The 16,677-nt window shown below is 37.6% G+C and overlaps 1 protein-coding gene across 2 annotated transcripts; it reads left to right on the top strand.

Moving 5' to 3' along the window:
• Positions 1 to 4,047: 4,047 nt before the first annotated feature.
• On the top strand, positions 4,048 to 13,192 carry ZNF706 (zinc finger protein 706). Of its 2 annotated transcripts, none has more exons than XM_044658223.1 (4): positions 4,048 to 4,173; positions 8,589 to 8,725; positions 9,991 to 10,098; positions 10,875 to 13,192. In XM_044658223.1, exons 2-3 carry the CDS (start codon positions 8,591 to 8,593, stop codon positions 10,084 to 10,086), a joined length of 231 nt encoding a protein of 76 aa, XP_044514158.1. In that variant the 5' UTR covers positions 4,048 to 4,173; positions 8,589 to 8,590; the 3' UTR covers positions 10,087 to 10,098; positions 10,875 to 13,192. The 2 variants fall into 2 exon arrangements, with proteins under 2 accessions (XP_044514158.1, XP_044514157.1); XM_044658222.1 differs by lacking the exon at positions 4,048 to 4,173 and adding an exon at positions 4,609 to 4,831.
• The last annotated feature ends 3,485 nt before the right edge of the window (positions 13,193 to 16,677 follow it).

The following is a 16,677-nucleotide window of genomic DNA, read 5'->3' as shown; positions in this document are numbered from 1 at the left end:
GAATCCACCCTATAGGGAATCTCAGGCTAGCAGTTGCAGACTGAATAATGGACCCTAGGGTAAATGCTAAACATCCTTTTGTCTTAGGTTCTTGCCAATTGTATCAAAGACCCTTTCCCAGGAAGACACACCAGGGCAGGGACCATCCTTTAGTATCCATTGTGTAAGCAGCCCCTTCCCTTACATCCTAGCCTCTAGCTATGATTCCTTTCCCAGCATTGATGGTAAATCCCATCCTTACCAGTATAATGTCAATCATCTTTCCCAGCCCCTGGATCTTCCCAAATGGTATATAAGTTCCCCAATTTCCTTTATTCCTTGGAGTCGACATTGTCGCTCCCAGGGGTTCAGGGAGCAGAGCGAAGCAGTTTTAAATCCTTGGACTCTGCATAAGGCACATCTCTGCCTAAGAGGCCTAAGTACCCCTGTTCTTCCCCTTTTCCTTTGATTAAAGAGTGGCTTTATGACTATTTAATAGTTCTGTGTTTTTTCTAAGTTAATAAGTGCTGCCAGGTACTCAGTAGTAGGATAAAAATACAAAGAAAAAAAATAATCATTTGAGGCTAGGATGATCTCAATTCTAGGATCCAAGTAGTTCTTAGTAATATTGGAAATGACTGCTGTGGAGCTCAAGAAATCACTATATGCTTGTTTTCTTTGTTTTCCTCTTCTCTTGATATAAGAATGACAAAGGGCAGGAGAATAATGAAAGATCCAAAAGAGTGGCAACACAAGTGAAATACTTCCTCAAAACTAATATCCAAATGTATAACCCAGTGGAATTGCTTGTGGGCTCTGGGAGGGAGGAGAAAAGAGGAATGGGAAAGATCATGAATCATGTAACTATGGAAAAATATTTTAAATAAATTAATTAACTTGAAAAAACAATCAATGTATCTAAGAAGGCCTAAAGATGTGGAATGGTGTGCTATGAAAGCTCTATGGCAGTTAATAGATCAGTTTGCACAGAAGACGAATAAAACATAACTAATAGCTTAAGAAGTGTGTCCTTACTTGGAATTGAAAGAGTCTTAATCAAAAGGAATCCTATAAGTACTAATAATATGTGTGTATTAATTGCAAGTAATTCAATAAGGTGGTAATAGTCTTTGGATACACACACACACACACACAAATATACACACACACACATCTTTCTTCCAAAGAATTCAGAGGAGTTCGAAGGTCTGAAATAAGCTTTCATTCAATAGGAAACAGATGGGACATTATAGGAAATAAGGACTTAAGTAGCCATCTTTCACTGTATGTTTAATATTACATTTCAAATTGAAATAGACATGACTTTTAATAATACAGGATTATATGATAATGAATCTATTAGTGAGTTATTTACCATCAAAATACTGACATATAAACATACATGCTTATATATACATATATACATACACACACACACATATATATCATTGTCGACATGGAATCTAGAGTCCCCAAACTTGTGGCTCTGATGAACCCCAAGTTTTAGAAATAGCTTATGGGTTGGAGACCCCAAGGTTTGTGCTTGTTCCCTGTTGGGGGGGGGTCCACCCTGAAGGGAATCTCAGGCTAGCAGTTGCAGACTGAAAGATGGACCCCAGGGTAAATGCTAAATACCCTTTTTGTCTTAGGTAAGTCTTGCCCATAGTATCTGAGACCCTTCCCCGGAAGACACACCTGGGCAGGGACCATTCCTTTAGAATCCATTGGGTAAGCAGTCCCTTTCCCTTACACCCTAGCCTCTAGCTATGATTCCTTTCCCAAGCTTGATCATATCCTGTCAGTATAATGTCAATCATCTCTCCCAGCTCCTGGATCTTCCCAAATGGTATATAAGTTCCCCAATTTCCTTTGTTCCTTGGAGTCATCATCTAGTGCAGTGTCACTCCCAGGGGGGTCAGGGAGCAGAGCCAAGCAGTGTTCAATTCTTGGACTCTGCACAAGGCGCAGCTCTGCAAAAGAGGCCAGGTACCCCTAACCCCCCTTTCCCTTGATTAAAGAGTGGTTTTATGACTATTTAATAGTTCTGTGTTTTAAAAAGTTAACAACATGTATACATAACCAGGTATATATGCTTGCTACCATCCTTTTGTATGTTCTGGGCAATAAATTAAAGGACAACATAGTAGAAATGCTTCATACACCAGTAGATGATTAATAAATGCTTATTTACATGAACTGAATGCTGTATGACAACCACAGATGTAAGTAGTATCCTTCTAATTACCACATGCAGTTTTATATTGTTTATCTTGCTTAGGCCAGTTGTTGTTCATAACTATTGTCAGATGCTGCCTAGATCACTCACATATTTCAGAACCCCCCCATTCATCCTCCACCCCCACAACTATTGTGCAGCTGTCATCAAAGCAACCTAGAGATTCAGCATTGTCCAAGAGTCAAGCCATTAAAATGCCTTTGCTTTGAAATCTTATCTCAACCTTCAGACTTCTAGAATTCTATGTAAATCCCATATATTGAACTAGTTCTTCATTTTAAATAGCAATCTACAAGATAAAATTCTAAAGAACAATTTGACTGTAAAATTTTTGACATCATGTGGCTAAATACATGTTTTTAGCTGCTGATTTGATATTTTATAAAGACATCTCATCACATATGCCTAGAATCCTTCCAGATAATTAACCATTTTGTTACCCTGGATCCCAAACCAAATCAAAAAGCAAATTTATTAAGATTTATTTTTTGCCAGGTACTATTCTATGATCTGGGGAGACAAAAGACCAAAACAGAAAAAGCCACTCCCTCAGAGAGCTTACATTCCAGGAAGGACAACACCAACATTATATAAGTAAATACAAATATATGGACATTAAAAGCAAGTAATAGGTGGGCAGTGGATGGTGGGAAGTAGGTTACTGATAAAGGAGAGAGGCTAGGAAACGCCTCAAATAAGAAGCAGCCCTTGAGCTGAGTTTCAAAGGAAGCTAGGGATTCAATGACTGTCATTTAATCTCGTCAACTAGCATTTATTATTAAGCTTCTCCTATGAGACATTGTGCTAAGCACTAGAATACAAGAAAGTTAAAAAAAAATCCCTATTCTCAAGGTATTCACAGCCTAATAAAGTGAATGTGAGGAGTGAAAGTATTATGTTTGTGCAAAAGTAGAGAGATGGAATATTGTGAAAGACAGCAAATAAACCAGTATGACTATAAAGGAGAATGCTTTGAGGAATTCATAAAAATGAAATTTTAAGCCCAGAAATAACGGGTACTAGGAGTAATGATAGGAAGGTTGAATGGGGATAATAGGTTGTAGAAATGTTAAACTCCCATTTTGCTCTCTAGTTGTATTTCTAATAAAAGGTTGGTCAAATCTAAAATTAAACTAACAGAAAAAAGCTATTTGTTAATTACTTGTGAATTAAATGCCCAAAATAAAGCCTCTCCCCCAACTACCACAGATAAGTTAGCTGTTGGTGGGGCCAAACTAGGTCAGCTAAAATTAAATTCTTTAGGGGTTAGCTTAGACTTCCTAGACTTATTTATTCTGGCTAGTGCTAGGATTCTCCAGCGCTCTTAAACTGGACCACAGACCCACTCATCTCCCCTGGCCCCAACCCTTGCATAAGGGGCAGCCAATCTGGTTTCGGGCTCTGTGATTTGGGGAGCTGGGGTGGAGGTGGCGTGAGGTAAGCCTAGGCCTATGAGAGAACAAAGGCAGTCGGGTCCCTCTTAGGGGGTCACCCTGAAGGCCAGGGCTCCCCTCAGTCTGGTCCAGCTCCGGCGACTGAGCCCGGGGAGCAGGCCTCCCCTCGTGCCAGGCCACCATCAGCGGCAGCCTCCACGCAGGACTCCCCTTCTCGAGTCCACCCCACATGCTGAGAATCTTTACCTTCCCAAGCAGGCTTAGCAGAGTCCCCCACCGCCCCTACCCCACCCCTTAAATAGTTGTTAGGCAAGGGCTGCTGAAGCAGGCGGGTAGACCAGGAGTTGCCGAGAGGTGAGCGGGCCAAGGCATGGGGAGGGGGAAATGATGGAGGGGTGGGGGTGGGGCCGATTGCGGCGGAGGATGAGGGTGCAATTGCGACTGCGCGGCTCAGGCTGGACCGGGCCAAACCAGGCCAGACCAGACCAGGCCAGGGCCGGGGCCAGGGCGCCTAAGGACTCTCTTTCGTGAAACAAACAGCCTGACTGGATCGGAAGGCGGACAGTTAGTTGACAGATTAAATTAATTCCCTGCCCTTTGGGGCTATCTCTGGGGTAGGGGAGTTCGAGAGACTGAAGGAGACATTGCCTTCAGCACCTCTGAAAAGGTCGCTTTCGCTAGCCCAGGTTTCCGCTCGCCCCCTCCCCCCGTTATGTAATAGGGACGCGCAGCGATTGGTCGGAGCCGACCGGAAAAAGAGTCGGTGTGCGAGTCGGGGTGGGGGGTAGAGGAGGGGGGCAGGAGGGTGGAGCCAAAAGGAGATAGAAGGGAAAGCGTGGAGGGAGGGGGTGGGGGAAGAGAGTGGTGCGCGCCTAGCGCTGGGGGAATTGGGAAAGCAGTCACCGATGCCGCCGTCCCTTCAGTAGCAGCCTGGAAGCGTGGGCGGGCGTGCTCGCGCGCGCGTGCGCGAGGCGTCGTGGGATCTCGCTCTTCCGATTGAGGCGGGCGGGAGCGTGCGCGCGGCGGGCGTGAGGCGCGGACTGTTGTGCGCTCCCTCTCTCCTCTCGGGCGGGCGGGCGGCAGCGGCGGCGGCGGAGGCCGTGCGGGGAGCGCTTAGTCTCTCACTCAGGTCCCTCCTCCCTCTCCCTCCCTCCCTCCCTCCCCCGCCCCCCAGCACCCTCGCCCCGCGCGGCGCTTCAGACGCCGGACTGTCCCAGCCCCGGTAAGCGGCTCCGGGCACCGCGGCGGCGGGAAGGAAGGGGCTGGGAGGGGGAGGACAGAGCGAGCGAGGCTGGGGCCCGGGCGTCCATCTCTCCTGCCGCAGCCCGCCCCAGGCGGACGGAGTGGGGGTGGGGGCCGGCCCAGCAGCTACGGGAGGGCCCGGGACTGAAGGGCATAGCTTTCGGGGAGCGTGGCCTTTGCTTCAGGGTCAGTTTGGGGAGGGGGCAGAGCAAAGGCTAGAGGAAGAGGGGGCGCCAGAAGCGCACGGGACGGGGCCGGCTCCTAGATGGCTCACGCGTGGTAATAGTAGGGGAGGTGGCGCGTGGGGTCTGTCTGCGTAAGGGGGAGCTGGCCGAAGCCCCCAATTCACACCTCGGAAAAGATGGGAGTCAAAAGCTGGTGTCAAGAATGGGTCTGATCTTGGTCTGCCTCCTGGACTTGAAAGGCTTTTTTTAGGGGTGTACAGATGGTGTGGGGTGAAGGCACTTCCTCGATCCAAAAATACCAATACCCTCTTTCTCATTTGTCTTGGTTTTGGACGGATTTTCTAGTACCCTCACCCCCCTTTTTTTCTTTTCTTTCTACTTTAGACTTGAAACTTAGGCCTTCTTAGAAAACCCATTCCTTTTGCCGTCCCCCCCCCCCCAATTCTGCAGCCCCTACCAAAAAGCCACATAAAATGGAAGAGGTCGGTGGAACTCTGAAGGTCGAGCATTTGTAAATTACTTGTTGCCTTGCTTTAGGTTATGTTACCATTGTTCCCTAACATCTGAGAAAAGGGAATCTTTATACTTTTGAATTCGTAGAAAACTTTGTTGAGACCTGGCCAAAGTTTAGCTATCAAGAAACAAATGTCATTTTGCAGTTCTTTCAAAAAGGAAATCACTTCTATAGTGTCAGAACTGAAGGAACTTCTGTTCCTCCCTGCCTCAGGTTAAACTCTTAATTTTGCCTTTTATCTATATAAAACCTTCCTTTTTAACTAGATGAGAAGAGGATAACATGGCTTTCCTTTTGGTCTGAGGAAAGCCTTGAGAATGGTTAAATGAAACCTGTTATATAATACTATATTTTTAATGAAGTGAATGCCTCCCTATTTTATAAAACTGGGACATTGTTCCACTAACTGGTGACATTACTTTGTACCCTGTACAAAAGTAATTAACCAGTGTATTAGGCCTAGAGAAGTACTATCCTAACAGCTTAAATAGAGAAATTTCTTTCATCCTAAGAAACTTCTGGAATTCTCTAGTGGCCTGCCATTTTAAGATTGGAAACTTTGGAGTGCTGTGCCACAATTTAAAAGTTAGATACCTTCAAGTTAAATCATGGTAAACTAAAAAAGCACATTAAGTTACTGGAACACAAAAGATTTACAGTATAGTATTTTGATTATAAGGAATACTAGTGAGACTTTGAGTCTGATAACTGGAAACCATCTTTCCATTCATGCATAGTAGTGAAGACAACTTTAATTGTATTGTAGAGTCTAGTGATTTGAGTACCATTAAAATTTGAAATACAACACACTTTTAAGTACTTCATAAGTCCTAGATTACAAAAACCCAAGGATTGGGGTGGGGAATCTATTCCATACTTATCTATTTTCCATCTCCTCTTGCCAAATTACTATTGAAACCTTTCCTATATGGTGGTAGGGTCCGGGTAAATCAATCAGTCAAGATTAGTTTAGTGTATTAAATATTCTTAAGGTCTTTTACAAATATGTAACCTTGGTTCAAAGCCTAAAGATTGAGGAAAAAAATGGTTTGGCTTTTGATTTCCAATTTAAATCTAGCGTTAATGGCAGATTGTTTAAAAATGTACTTCAAGTTTTTGCTTTAACTATTCTTTTAACATGACATCTATTTTGGAAAAAAAAATCACATGTGGCAGATAATGAAATTTAGGATTTCTGGGTCAGGATTATAAGAGAAAATTTATTTATCTGGTAACACTTAAGTAGAATTTGTTATGGGGTGGGTAGATAATTATATACAAATAATTATTTGTATATAATGAAGGTTTAAATATCCATTTAAGGTAATATAGAGACATGTTTAGAAGTATACTTATGATCTACCATAGTACAATTCTTTTTAAAAGTGTATTTAGTCTAGGCACTTTGTGAACTAAGGAAAAGGTTAGAGAGTTGGCCTAGAAACCAGGAAGAGATTGGGGGGTTCAAATCCAGTCTCTGGAACTAGCTATGACCCTGGCAAATCACTTAACTTCTCAGAGTTCTAGAACTTCAGGCTGCCCACAAAGCTCATGAGTGTCCGAACCAGAATAAAATGTAACTGGGAAATGATTAACAAAACAAATTAAAATATGCTGCAGCATAATATTAATTGGTGGTTCTAAGTGTGTTGCTGGCCAGAATCAGTTTCTAGAAAAATATAAAGCCATAGCTTAACCTGGGAAAGTACCAGCTGGCATTGGTATCAGGAGTTCTCTTATATCAATAAAATCCTAGGTTAGGTAAAGTATTTTAAAAAAAAAAAAAGCTTGACTTAAACATCTCTATGGAGAAAACTTTTTTGAAGTCCTTATAAGCACTTTCCATATATTATTTCTTGCAATACAACTCTGTGAAGTAACTAATACAGATAGTAGCATATACATTTACAGATGAGAAAATTTAAATGAGTTTTCCAGACTCCCAAGTGTTAAAAATTAGTTTTGAAATAGTGATTTTCCTCAGGGAAGTGTAGGGTTTTTATTTTTTATTATGATTTCTACCAACAGTATTTGTGGCAGGATAATAAAACAATAATTTTATTGTTCAGTCATGTCTGACTTCATGACCCTTTTTGAGGTTTTCTTGGCAGAGATGCTGGAGTGATTTGCCATTTGGGGAAACTCAGGCACACAGTGTGTACTGACTTTCTCAGAGTCACCCAGCTAGTAAGTGTCTGGTTGCATTTGAACTCAGGTCTTCCTGACACTAGATCCAGTGCTTCTTGTACTTCACAGCTCTCTAAAATATTTGTCAAAATTTTCTTGGGAGATTGGTAGTGCGAGTAATAGCAACCCTATTTTATAGATGAGGAAACAAGGACCAAAAGGTGAAAATAACCAACCAGAATCTTGCAGCTTAGTAGTAGAATTTTAATACAAACTCAATGCTTCTAGGTCCAATTGGAGTGCTTTCTTTCCAACTGATCTTTATGTTGCTGTTCTGCAACCTTTGTGCAGAAAAGGTTCCTTTGATTATGTTAAGGCACAAAGAATGGATGAGTTAAGTTTAAAAATTTCCCACCTGATCTATTATTTGAAATGGATTTAGTTTTGAATTTTGTAAATTGGGGCAGCATCAGAAAGACTAATTTTTCAAGAGTGTTTAGAGTGGAATACTATGAAACCTGAGTATGTTCTTTTCAAGAGAACAATAATTCCCACCTGCTGCTCTGATCACGTTCTTGGGCGTTAGATGACAGATCTTGTTTCTCCTGTGTTGTAAGACTCAAGCCTCAAATTTACTAAATGTGGGGGAAATTGCTAAAAGTTTAAAATGTAGAGGAAATTTTCATTGAAAATTTTTTTTAGTTTTAGCTAACTCAAATTTTTAATTTCGTACTTAATGACTTTAATTCCAGATACATAAAGGAGGGAGAAGGCATTCTACATATTAAACTTGAATTGCATTAGAAGTATTCTGAGGATGTATCATTGGCATTCCTTCTGAACAAATTAATGGCTATTACCTACTTGTATTAACAATAGCAAAATTTAACATAACATTTTTTTGTTTGTAGATATGGCTCGTGGACAGCAGAAGATTCAGTCTCAGCAGAAAAATGCCAAAAAACAAGCTGGACAAAAAAAGAAACAAGGACATGATCAGAAGGCTGCTGCTAAGGCTGCCTTGATATATACCTGCACTGTCTGTAGGGTAAGGGGAGCTAGAAGACCTGGCATTTCTGTGGAAAGTTATTCTATACTTAGATAACATAAAAGTTTTGACATTCATAACTATTTCCCCAGATGTACTAAAACCAAACACCTAGTTCCTTTAGACATGGTTTTTAGTGATGCTATCACATGTTGTTTACTAATGAAGATAACGATCACTCCTTATCATTTTCTATGTTTTTATTCCCAGTGTCCAACATAGTAGGCACATAAATTCTTATGCATACACTAGCCCAGTCCCTTGTGACCTGTCTAGACCTGTTTTAACCATCTCCACTCTCGGCCCTTTAATCAATTTTCATATTGCTGCCAAAATGAAATTTTTTAACACATAAGAGCTTTCATTTAAATAAAAATGGTGTGTTCTGGACATATCATTTGGCACCTTACTAGAAAATTGTGCCCTACATGACTAGTTTAGGAAACATTAAATATAAAAGAATCAAATGAATCTTAGAGTTGCCTTTAAAATGTAAGCATTTTGACTTTTGGGGTTTGTTCATTGTTGTATAGTCAGGGTCTGTTAGCATAATTAGTTAGAACGTTAATGACACTGAGAACAGTTCAAGTTTAGTATGTGTAACTGATGAAGAGGGACCTGTTTGTGAATACCAGGCCTAAGCTTCTTTCTGTCCTATTATCTGATCACAGGAGCATTGAAATTCATGGGAAAGGAAGGCAATGTACTATGTACAAGGAGGGCCCTCGTTGGGGGGGGAGGGGATGAGGAAGGGTAATAAAGATGGTAAGATATATTCATAGCTTTTGCTCTCAGAGCATATTGTAGCTTAGTTGAAAAAAATACTAGTAAAATGGTCATGCTAGAACAACAAATGATAGATTATTTCTAAAATGAAATCATTAGTACATGAACCATCTCCTTGCTACGAGATGGTACTTTTAAAATAAGATGGAACTAAAGTATGATCATAGTCAGATTTACTGACATAGATTCTAATGTACATGATAGGAATCTTATTGTATGAAGAAAAATTTTGAATTTGAATTAGACTCATTGTGTAAAAGTGAGCTTTTTTTTTAAAAATCTAGTCTTAATATAAATTTATTGAATCCATTAAGTATTGTCTTTTTAACTTTTCTCAAGTTTTTCTTCAATAACTGAGTTTATTGAATTCATGAAATGTTTTCTCTTTGACTATTGGTATCTGTTTTTCTTCCCTAACATAAATTTTTTCTCTGTTCTCTTTTTTTATCCTTTGCCTCTTCATCCTACCACTTCATTAGACACAAATGCCGGACCCTAAGACCTTCAAACAGCACTTTGAGAGCAAACATCCTAAGACTCCACTTCCTCCAGAATTGGCTGATGTTCAGGCATAAAGTTGTTTACAGGTCATTGATTTTTTTGTTTGTTTGTTTTAATGTCAAGGTTGTCCAAGAGGACAAAACTTATCTCCTATAATTGTGAGATTAATTTGTCTTCTGGCTGAGACTTGATAATTGCTTCCCCATCTTAAGAACTTAATAATTTTACTAAAAGACCATTTTGCAGTACTCATACCATGTCTTCAGAACACCAAATCTATTTTAACTTGTACTACTACTGCTGCAGCCAAAAAAATAAAAGAAAGGGGAAGCTGATCAGCCCTGGTCCTGGAATGGAAAAGATAAATCAGCTTGAAGAGAATAGTTAATACAACAACCGTATTTTGAGAGACTTTGCTCCCAGAAATGATGCAGGCTAATGTGGGTGAGCAGGATTATGCAGGTATTTTACTAAGTGCACATTGTATTCTAGTATTATAGGACAGAAATTAGTCATGTATTATAATTGCCAGAAAACAATCAATTTAACCCTTGATGGTTTATTTGGATTCCCCCCTTTATACACACACACACACACACACACACACACACACACACACACACACACATCCATATATATATGTGTGTGTAAACCATCTCTTACTAAACTTGTCAGAGATCTGTTGTGGGTAGTAAAAACCCAATTAATTAGCTATAAAGACCAACTTAAAGACTGCTTTCTATAAAACTCAAGTCATTGTCAAGTGTCTGGTTTGTTTCTTTCTTGAGACATATAAGCAGTGTATAATAGTAGTGTTGTGTAACAGTTACATTCACTGAAAGCTATTCTTATGTTTTTGTAGGTGAATTCATGGCACCTATTGACTCTTCTACTATCTCAGACCTTAGGTAACAAACCTGCAGCTGCTTTTCTAACAAACTGTTGATCAGCAAAAATAAAGGGGCTACAGAAACTCATTTTTATGCTGTTCCCTTTTGGGCTTCATGCAAAGACAATTCTGTGTAAATGTACAGTTGGGCCTTGATTTGGAAATTCTGAAAATCAGTCCATCCTTGTTATAAAAATTTTTTTACAATTGTAATTATATTGATGTTCATATTGTGTAAAATAACTCATTTAATAAAGTAGTACTTTGATTTTACAACATCACAGGATAAATGCTTGTAGAAGTTCTGTTCCACCTTTACGCATCTGCCTTAAAATCTAATGAAGACATCAGCTAGAATTGCAAATGCTTTGTCTCTTACCCCTTTCCCATCAAGTTTGTTGGCTATTCAAACTAAAGCAGAATCATTAATACATGTATTCTATTGTATTATTTTAGGTAGACAGCTAGTGAAACAAAAGAATTGATTAATTGCTTTCATATACTTGATAAATATTTTAATTTGTCGGTTTGTTTAGTAAAACTCCTTAAGAATTAATGTGCCATTCCACTTTCTTCAGTTGTGCCTGTATTGGGTGTACCACTACTGAAAACAACCTGGATTAATAGGTTGTGAGAAGGGAATTGCAAATTTGATAAAAAATAATCCTCTTGTTGACCCTGAATGGGACATAAATAATTGGCTAATGAACATTATTACAAGTATTTGGTAAATGATTGAAGGAATTGAATTTTCCTTGCGAAAAATAAGGTTCTAAAGTCTGCCATAGTGGGTGACAAATTAACTATTTTACGTAAAAGTAAGCTTGGAAAATTTATTGCTATAAACTGGTTTGTCTTTGTTCTATAATATGTAAGTTTCTTTCAGAATCGTTCTAGATAGATTTAAATTGAAGATTATTCTGAAAGAATTCTTTTAAATATTTGCCAAAATAACTAGAACAGGAATTAATTTAAATGGCCCGGTTTTGTTACTAGTAAATGTCATTAAAAGGAAAAATGGAATGGCATACTTGGGCTAAGTACCCATATGGGTGTCATTGACTTTAAGAGTATGTTTTAATCTTATTTTTAAACTCTTAAAGACCATACATATTGGGTTTGGGTTTAAGGTCTTAGAATAGTTTTAAATCCACATACTTATTATATAGGTATGTTAAAGGTATTTGTGGAGAAGAGAATTTAAATGAAGTAAAACCCTACCAGCTGAAGTGAGGCTATGTTTAGAAGTTGATCCTTAACAATTTATTTTAATCAGAACTGAAAGATTAAGTTTGTTAATATTGTCTATTTTAACTGATTTTTTTAATGAAATAGGGAGAATAGTATTCAAATATAAACTTTTAGGGAGTAGCACACACTGGTAGCCAGCTCTTACAGACACCAGATTCTGTCCTTTATCTAATTATCACTGCAAATTCTTTCTATGGTTTTGCATCATCCACCATATTGTACGTATTACTATTTAAAATGAGATTTTAAGGAAAAAATCTGATGGAGATAGTTGGTAAGAAAATTCTTACTACTTTACCTGACCAAAAGAAAACCTTTTAAATTCCCTAAATATTACATGACTATTATATGGTATCCTAACATTGATTCACCAGAAAGTTAGAATTCTGCCTTTAATTCATGTGCTAGGTATTATTCTGGTTAATTTCAGTTAAAAGGAAGTATTTCTGAGTATATATGTTTTTTCAATGTTTAGTGAAGTTTTTCCATTTAAAAATAATTATCTTTGAATTTCATTTTTCTTTCAGTTGCCTTACTAATTGTATAATTTTTTAATAAAAGATTTTTATGTTTGTATTCAGTTCATTATGAGAAACTAAAGAACCACATTTAAAGCTGTATCACAGTGATAGGAAAAATAACATTTATCTTGCATAAAACCTTTAATTCTCAGACTTAATATGTGAATTGTTCTATCAGCTACTCTTTTTTTTTTTGGTTGTTGTGTGTGAGTTAAATCTTCAACAGGGGAAAAATCTTTAAATTTCAGAGCCCTAACTGAATATTTTTGTAATTTGAAGATTCTATAACAGATCTAATTGTTATGTTGTCTTCAAAAGGCTTAATAAAATATATTGAGGGAGAATTTTTTTTTTTCATTTATAAGGAGACATCAGTTGCTGAAGGGAGTGGGGTTAATAGTAAATTTGTTTCCACTCTTTCATATGACTACCCCCTGTTAACTAACACACTGGAGGCTCAGTTGTGTGCTGTAATGTCTTATTAAAGAAAATATTAAAGAAAATAAAGTAGTGTAAAATCTATTTCTTGCCTGTTACCAAAGAGGTTTTTCTCTTTATCCTCCTCCCTTTTAGTTTAGGGAACTATTCAGCTTTTGAGTGAAATTCACTAGCTATTTCTAAAACACATTCTGGAGTGGCAGGAGGCCCCTTTTCATTCTTAAACGCTTTTCTTGACAACACACAATCAGAAGTTAGTTGTTCCTTTGGTTCTTGAGAGTACCTTTTTAAGACTAAGAAGGATAATTGGATCTCTCTTTCTTAGACCTTTTCTTATTCTGTGACAGTTGGGTGAAAGAAGACCTAATGTCAACATTCCAAAACTTAAATTACAAACTAAGAACAAGTTTGCTTAGGTTAGGAAAATGTTTTTGATTAAACAAATTCCTAATGATCTTGACAACATTTTGAAATGTTGAAGTAGAAAGCTCCAGTTAAAAAGCCCAGGGCAATAATAATAACTTAATATATTTAGATGCACTAGAATGAGAAAAGCATTGCTTTAAGATTTTTTTTTAAAAGTCATTTCTAGATGAGACATCTCTGCTCTTTTTACAGTTCTTTTGTTAATGTCTGGAATACAATGACTTTCACTAAGGGACATGAGTTTGTGAAAAGTTTTGAAGTTAGAGAATTACCAGCAGCAAAATACCCACAATTAGATTATAGCACTAAGAGGACTTTGAGCCTGATAAGTTTAGTGTCAAGAGCCCTGAGAGTCAGTAGATCTGGTTCAATGGCCTTGGGAAAATCTGTACCTCCGCTTTTAAAATGAGGGGATTAGAGGGAAAGATCTTTTAAATGATCCAACTCTGAATAGATACTTAATGTCTCAACTTCACTTTCCTCATCTCTAAAATGGGGATGATACTTACTTTATCTTATAAAATTAACAGTGAACCACTACTTTGCTTTAATAATTAGCTAAAAACTTTTCCTTATATAGTTGAATAGGATATATGAAATAGGTTAAATGTTTATTTTTTATTTTTGATGTCTTTTTCTTTCATAATTTAAAGTATGTTATAGCCCCCTTTGGAAATACCACATTCTGAATTAGCAAGTTTTCAGAGTTAGGCATCTGCTCCATTAACAATTGACATTTTCTTAGGGGGGGGAATAATAGTTTTTTTAAAGTGCACTGAATACCAAAAGGAGTGTTTGCCTAATAAACCAGAAATTTCTAATGTACAAAAATGATCCATTATAGAAATTTCATAAATTAAAGTCTCCAGCATGTTTTGTTTTTAAGACAACTAGTTATAGCTGTTTCCATTGCTGTTTGGGAAATTTAACAAATTTGGTTTAAAGTTCAATTTCCATTCCTAAGTGTTGATTTCAGGATTAAACTGAAAGTCAGTTTTTTTCACTTTAAAATTTTCTTGTTACCTAATTAAGTACAGCTGGTTATGTGTATGTGTTGTACATGGACACACACATAAGACCTACATATATATTACTATCATCAGCTTTATACTGCTGAGAATTTTTTGTGTATACATAGTATAATGAAAAGATGTAATTTTCATCACTTTATTTTTAAAAGGTGTTAGTTTTGGATTTGTCAATTTGCTCATTAAAAATGTTGTCACAGAGACAAAGAATGTTGCCTAAACCTGGTTTTAGAAATACTCTTACTCCTTGAATCAAATGCATTTTCTTTTTACAGATGCTTTTCTAATGGATTCTTATTTTAATTAAATGTTATATCAACAATAATTTTCCTTAGGACTGCCCATTTACCACTTAGGATGATATAACTAAATTTTAGTTCCATTTTCAGGACTATTTAATAAGTAACATTTGTATCTACAAATATATACATATATATAAACATATATATATATTTCTTTGTAATTAGTAAATCACAAGTTATATTACTGATAACATCTTCTTTAACATCTGAAAAATGCATTTAGAACTCAGCATTTGTAGATTTAAGTATTTATAGGGATGAAAAAGCCAATTAGTATCTGATGGTCCCTTTTTATCACCTTTATTTAAGGTAACAATAATGTCTGATTTTTTTCCAGGCCCTTGGACTCTCAGTTCAGTTATCAGTTCCAAGAAGGCTTCTTTCTCTGTGTAACAGCTACTTTTCTAATATCATAAATGCCATCCCTACTTCCCCATGTAATAATAGCACTTTTGTTACAAAGGTTAGATTTCCAAGATGATTGAGAAAATACTGGGAAATCTGTTCTATTTTCTGTCTGTTTGTTGTCCTTTCTGTAAATGCTTTAAACATGATCTGGCTTAATTGGGTCTCATGCCAAACTTTTTCCAAAATTATTTTCCCCTCTACTGATTATAGTTTTGTGACAAAATGATGCTTATAATCTTCCACTATCCTGTTTTTAAAAACTTTCCAAATCTATTTGCAGGTAAATTGTGTTAATTGCATCAAGCTCAAGAATACTGCAGAGCTTCCTAAATGATATTTACAGCTCTCAACAGTTAGACTTAACAATCCTCACAGGAAAAACTGAAGTGGATCAATACTTCCCTGACTAATATGTAATGGTCTATTACCCAAGCTATGATGTAATATAGATAAGGCAGTCTATTGAGTCAGGACTTAAATGGTCAGTGCATATGCCTTGCACTACTGTTCACTAGAGATGGACAACAAAAGAGTTTGGGTTTAGGATTAGGATGAAAAAAATAAGCTGAATTGCATTTGAGAAGTTCTATAACACTAGGAATCATCAGACTGCTCTCTTCTCTCTCTCACACACACACACACACACAAATCTTTTTATAATATTCTCCCAGGAGTCAACAATGAGTGGTAATCATGGACAGTAGCATTATCTTTGAAAAGTAGACTGTTAGTAGATAGCAGCATATTGCTAAAGGAGTGCACCCATTAAAAAGCAAAACAAGATCTCCAGAAAATGTGTGATCTGAACAAGGCAGTGGGATGTACTTAATAGAGAAAATAATCATTCATTGATGGCTGGCCAAAGGGCTTCACTAGTGTCTGAAATGTTAGAGGAGGGGCCTCTAGCATATTAGGTCAATTTAGGAGGGAATGTGCTCAAGAAAAGATTTAACTATCTTGTGGTATCATTGTCAAAACCCACATCCATGAGATTGAAATATCCTGTGAGGTGGTGATGCTATCGATCCCACCATTAGGCATGTATATGTATTAAGACTCAGCTGTTTTCAAGTAAGAAGGGGAATGGGTTGTGTTGAATCATCCAAACTTGCCAGGTGGTATAATAGAATGCTGAATTTGAAGTCAGGACAATGTAGATTTCAAATGTCACCTTTGATCCTTAGCTGTGTGACAGAACTGGGCTAAGTCATTTTACTTCTCTGCCCCAGTTTCCTCATCTGTAAAGTGAAGATAATATATCTGTAGTACTAATTTCACATGGATTTTTAAGCGCTTTGTAAACATTAAAGTGCTTATGGAAATTCCAGTCAATAAAATTAAATTCTCACCGTGTCTGAGGCATAGGGCTAAGCACTGGGGACACCAAGAAAAGGCAAAAGGA

Source organism: Gracilinanus agilis, chromosome 1 (genome assembly GCF_016433145.1).
Source record: "Gracilinanus agilis isolate LMUSP501 chromosome 1, AgileGrace, whole genome shotgun sequence".
Classification (NCBI taxonomy): Eukaryota; Metazoa; Chordata; class Mammalia; order Didelphimorphia; family Didelphidae; genus Gracilinanus; species Gracilinanus agilis.
This window is presented reverse-complemented; position numbering and strand designations above follow the sequence as displayed.

Excerpts from the sequence above, each read along its gene's own strand:
- ZNF706 (XM_044658223.1), top strand. The coding sequence starts at position 8,591 with ATGGCTCGTGGACAGCAGAAGATTCAGTCTCAGCAGAAAAATGCCAAA. Across the intron at positions 8,726-9,990 it reads ATACCTGCACTGTCTGTAGG|ACACAAATGCCGGACCCTAA; the intron begins GTAAGGGGAGCT and ends CCACTTCATTAG.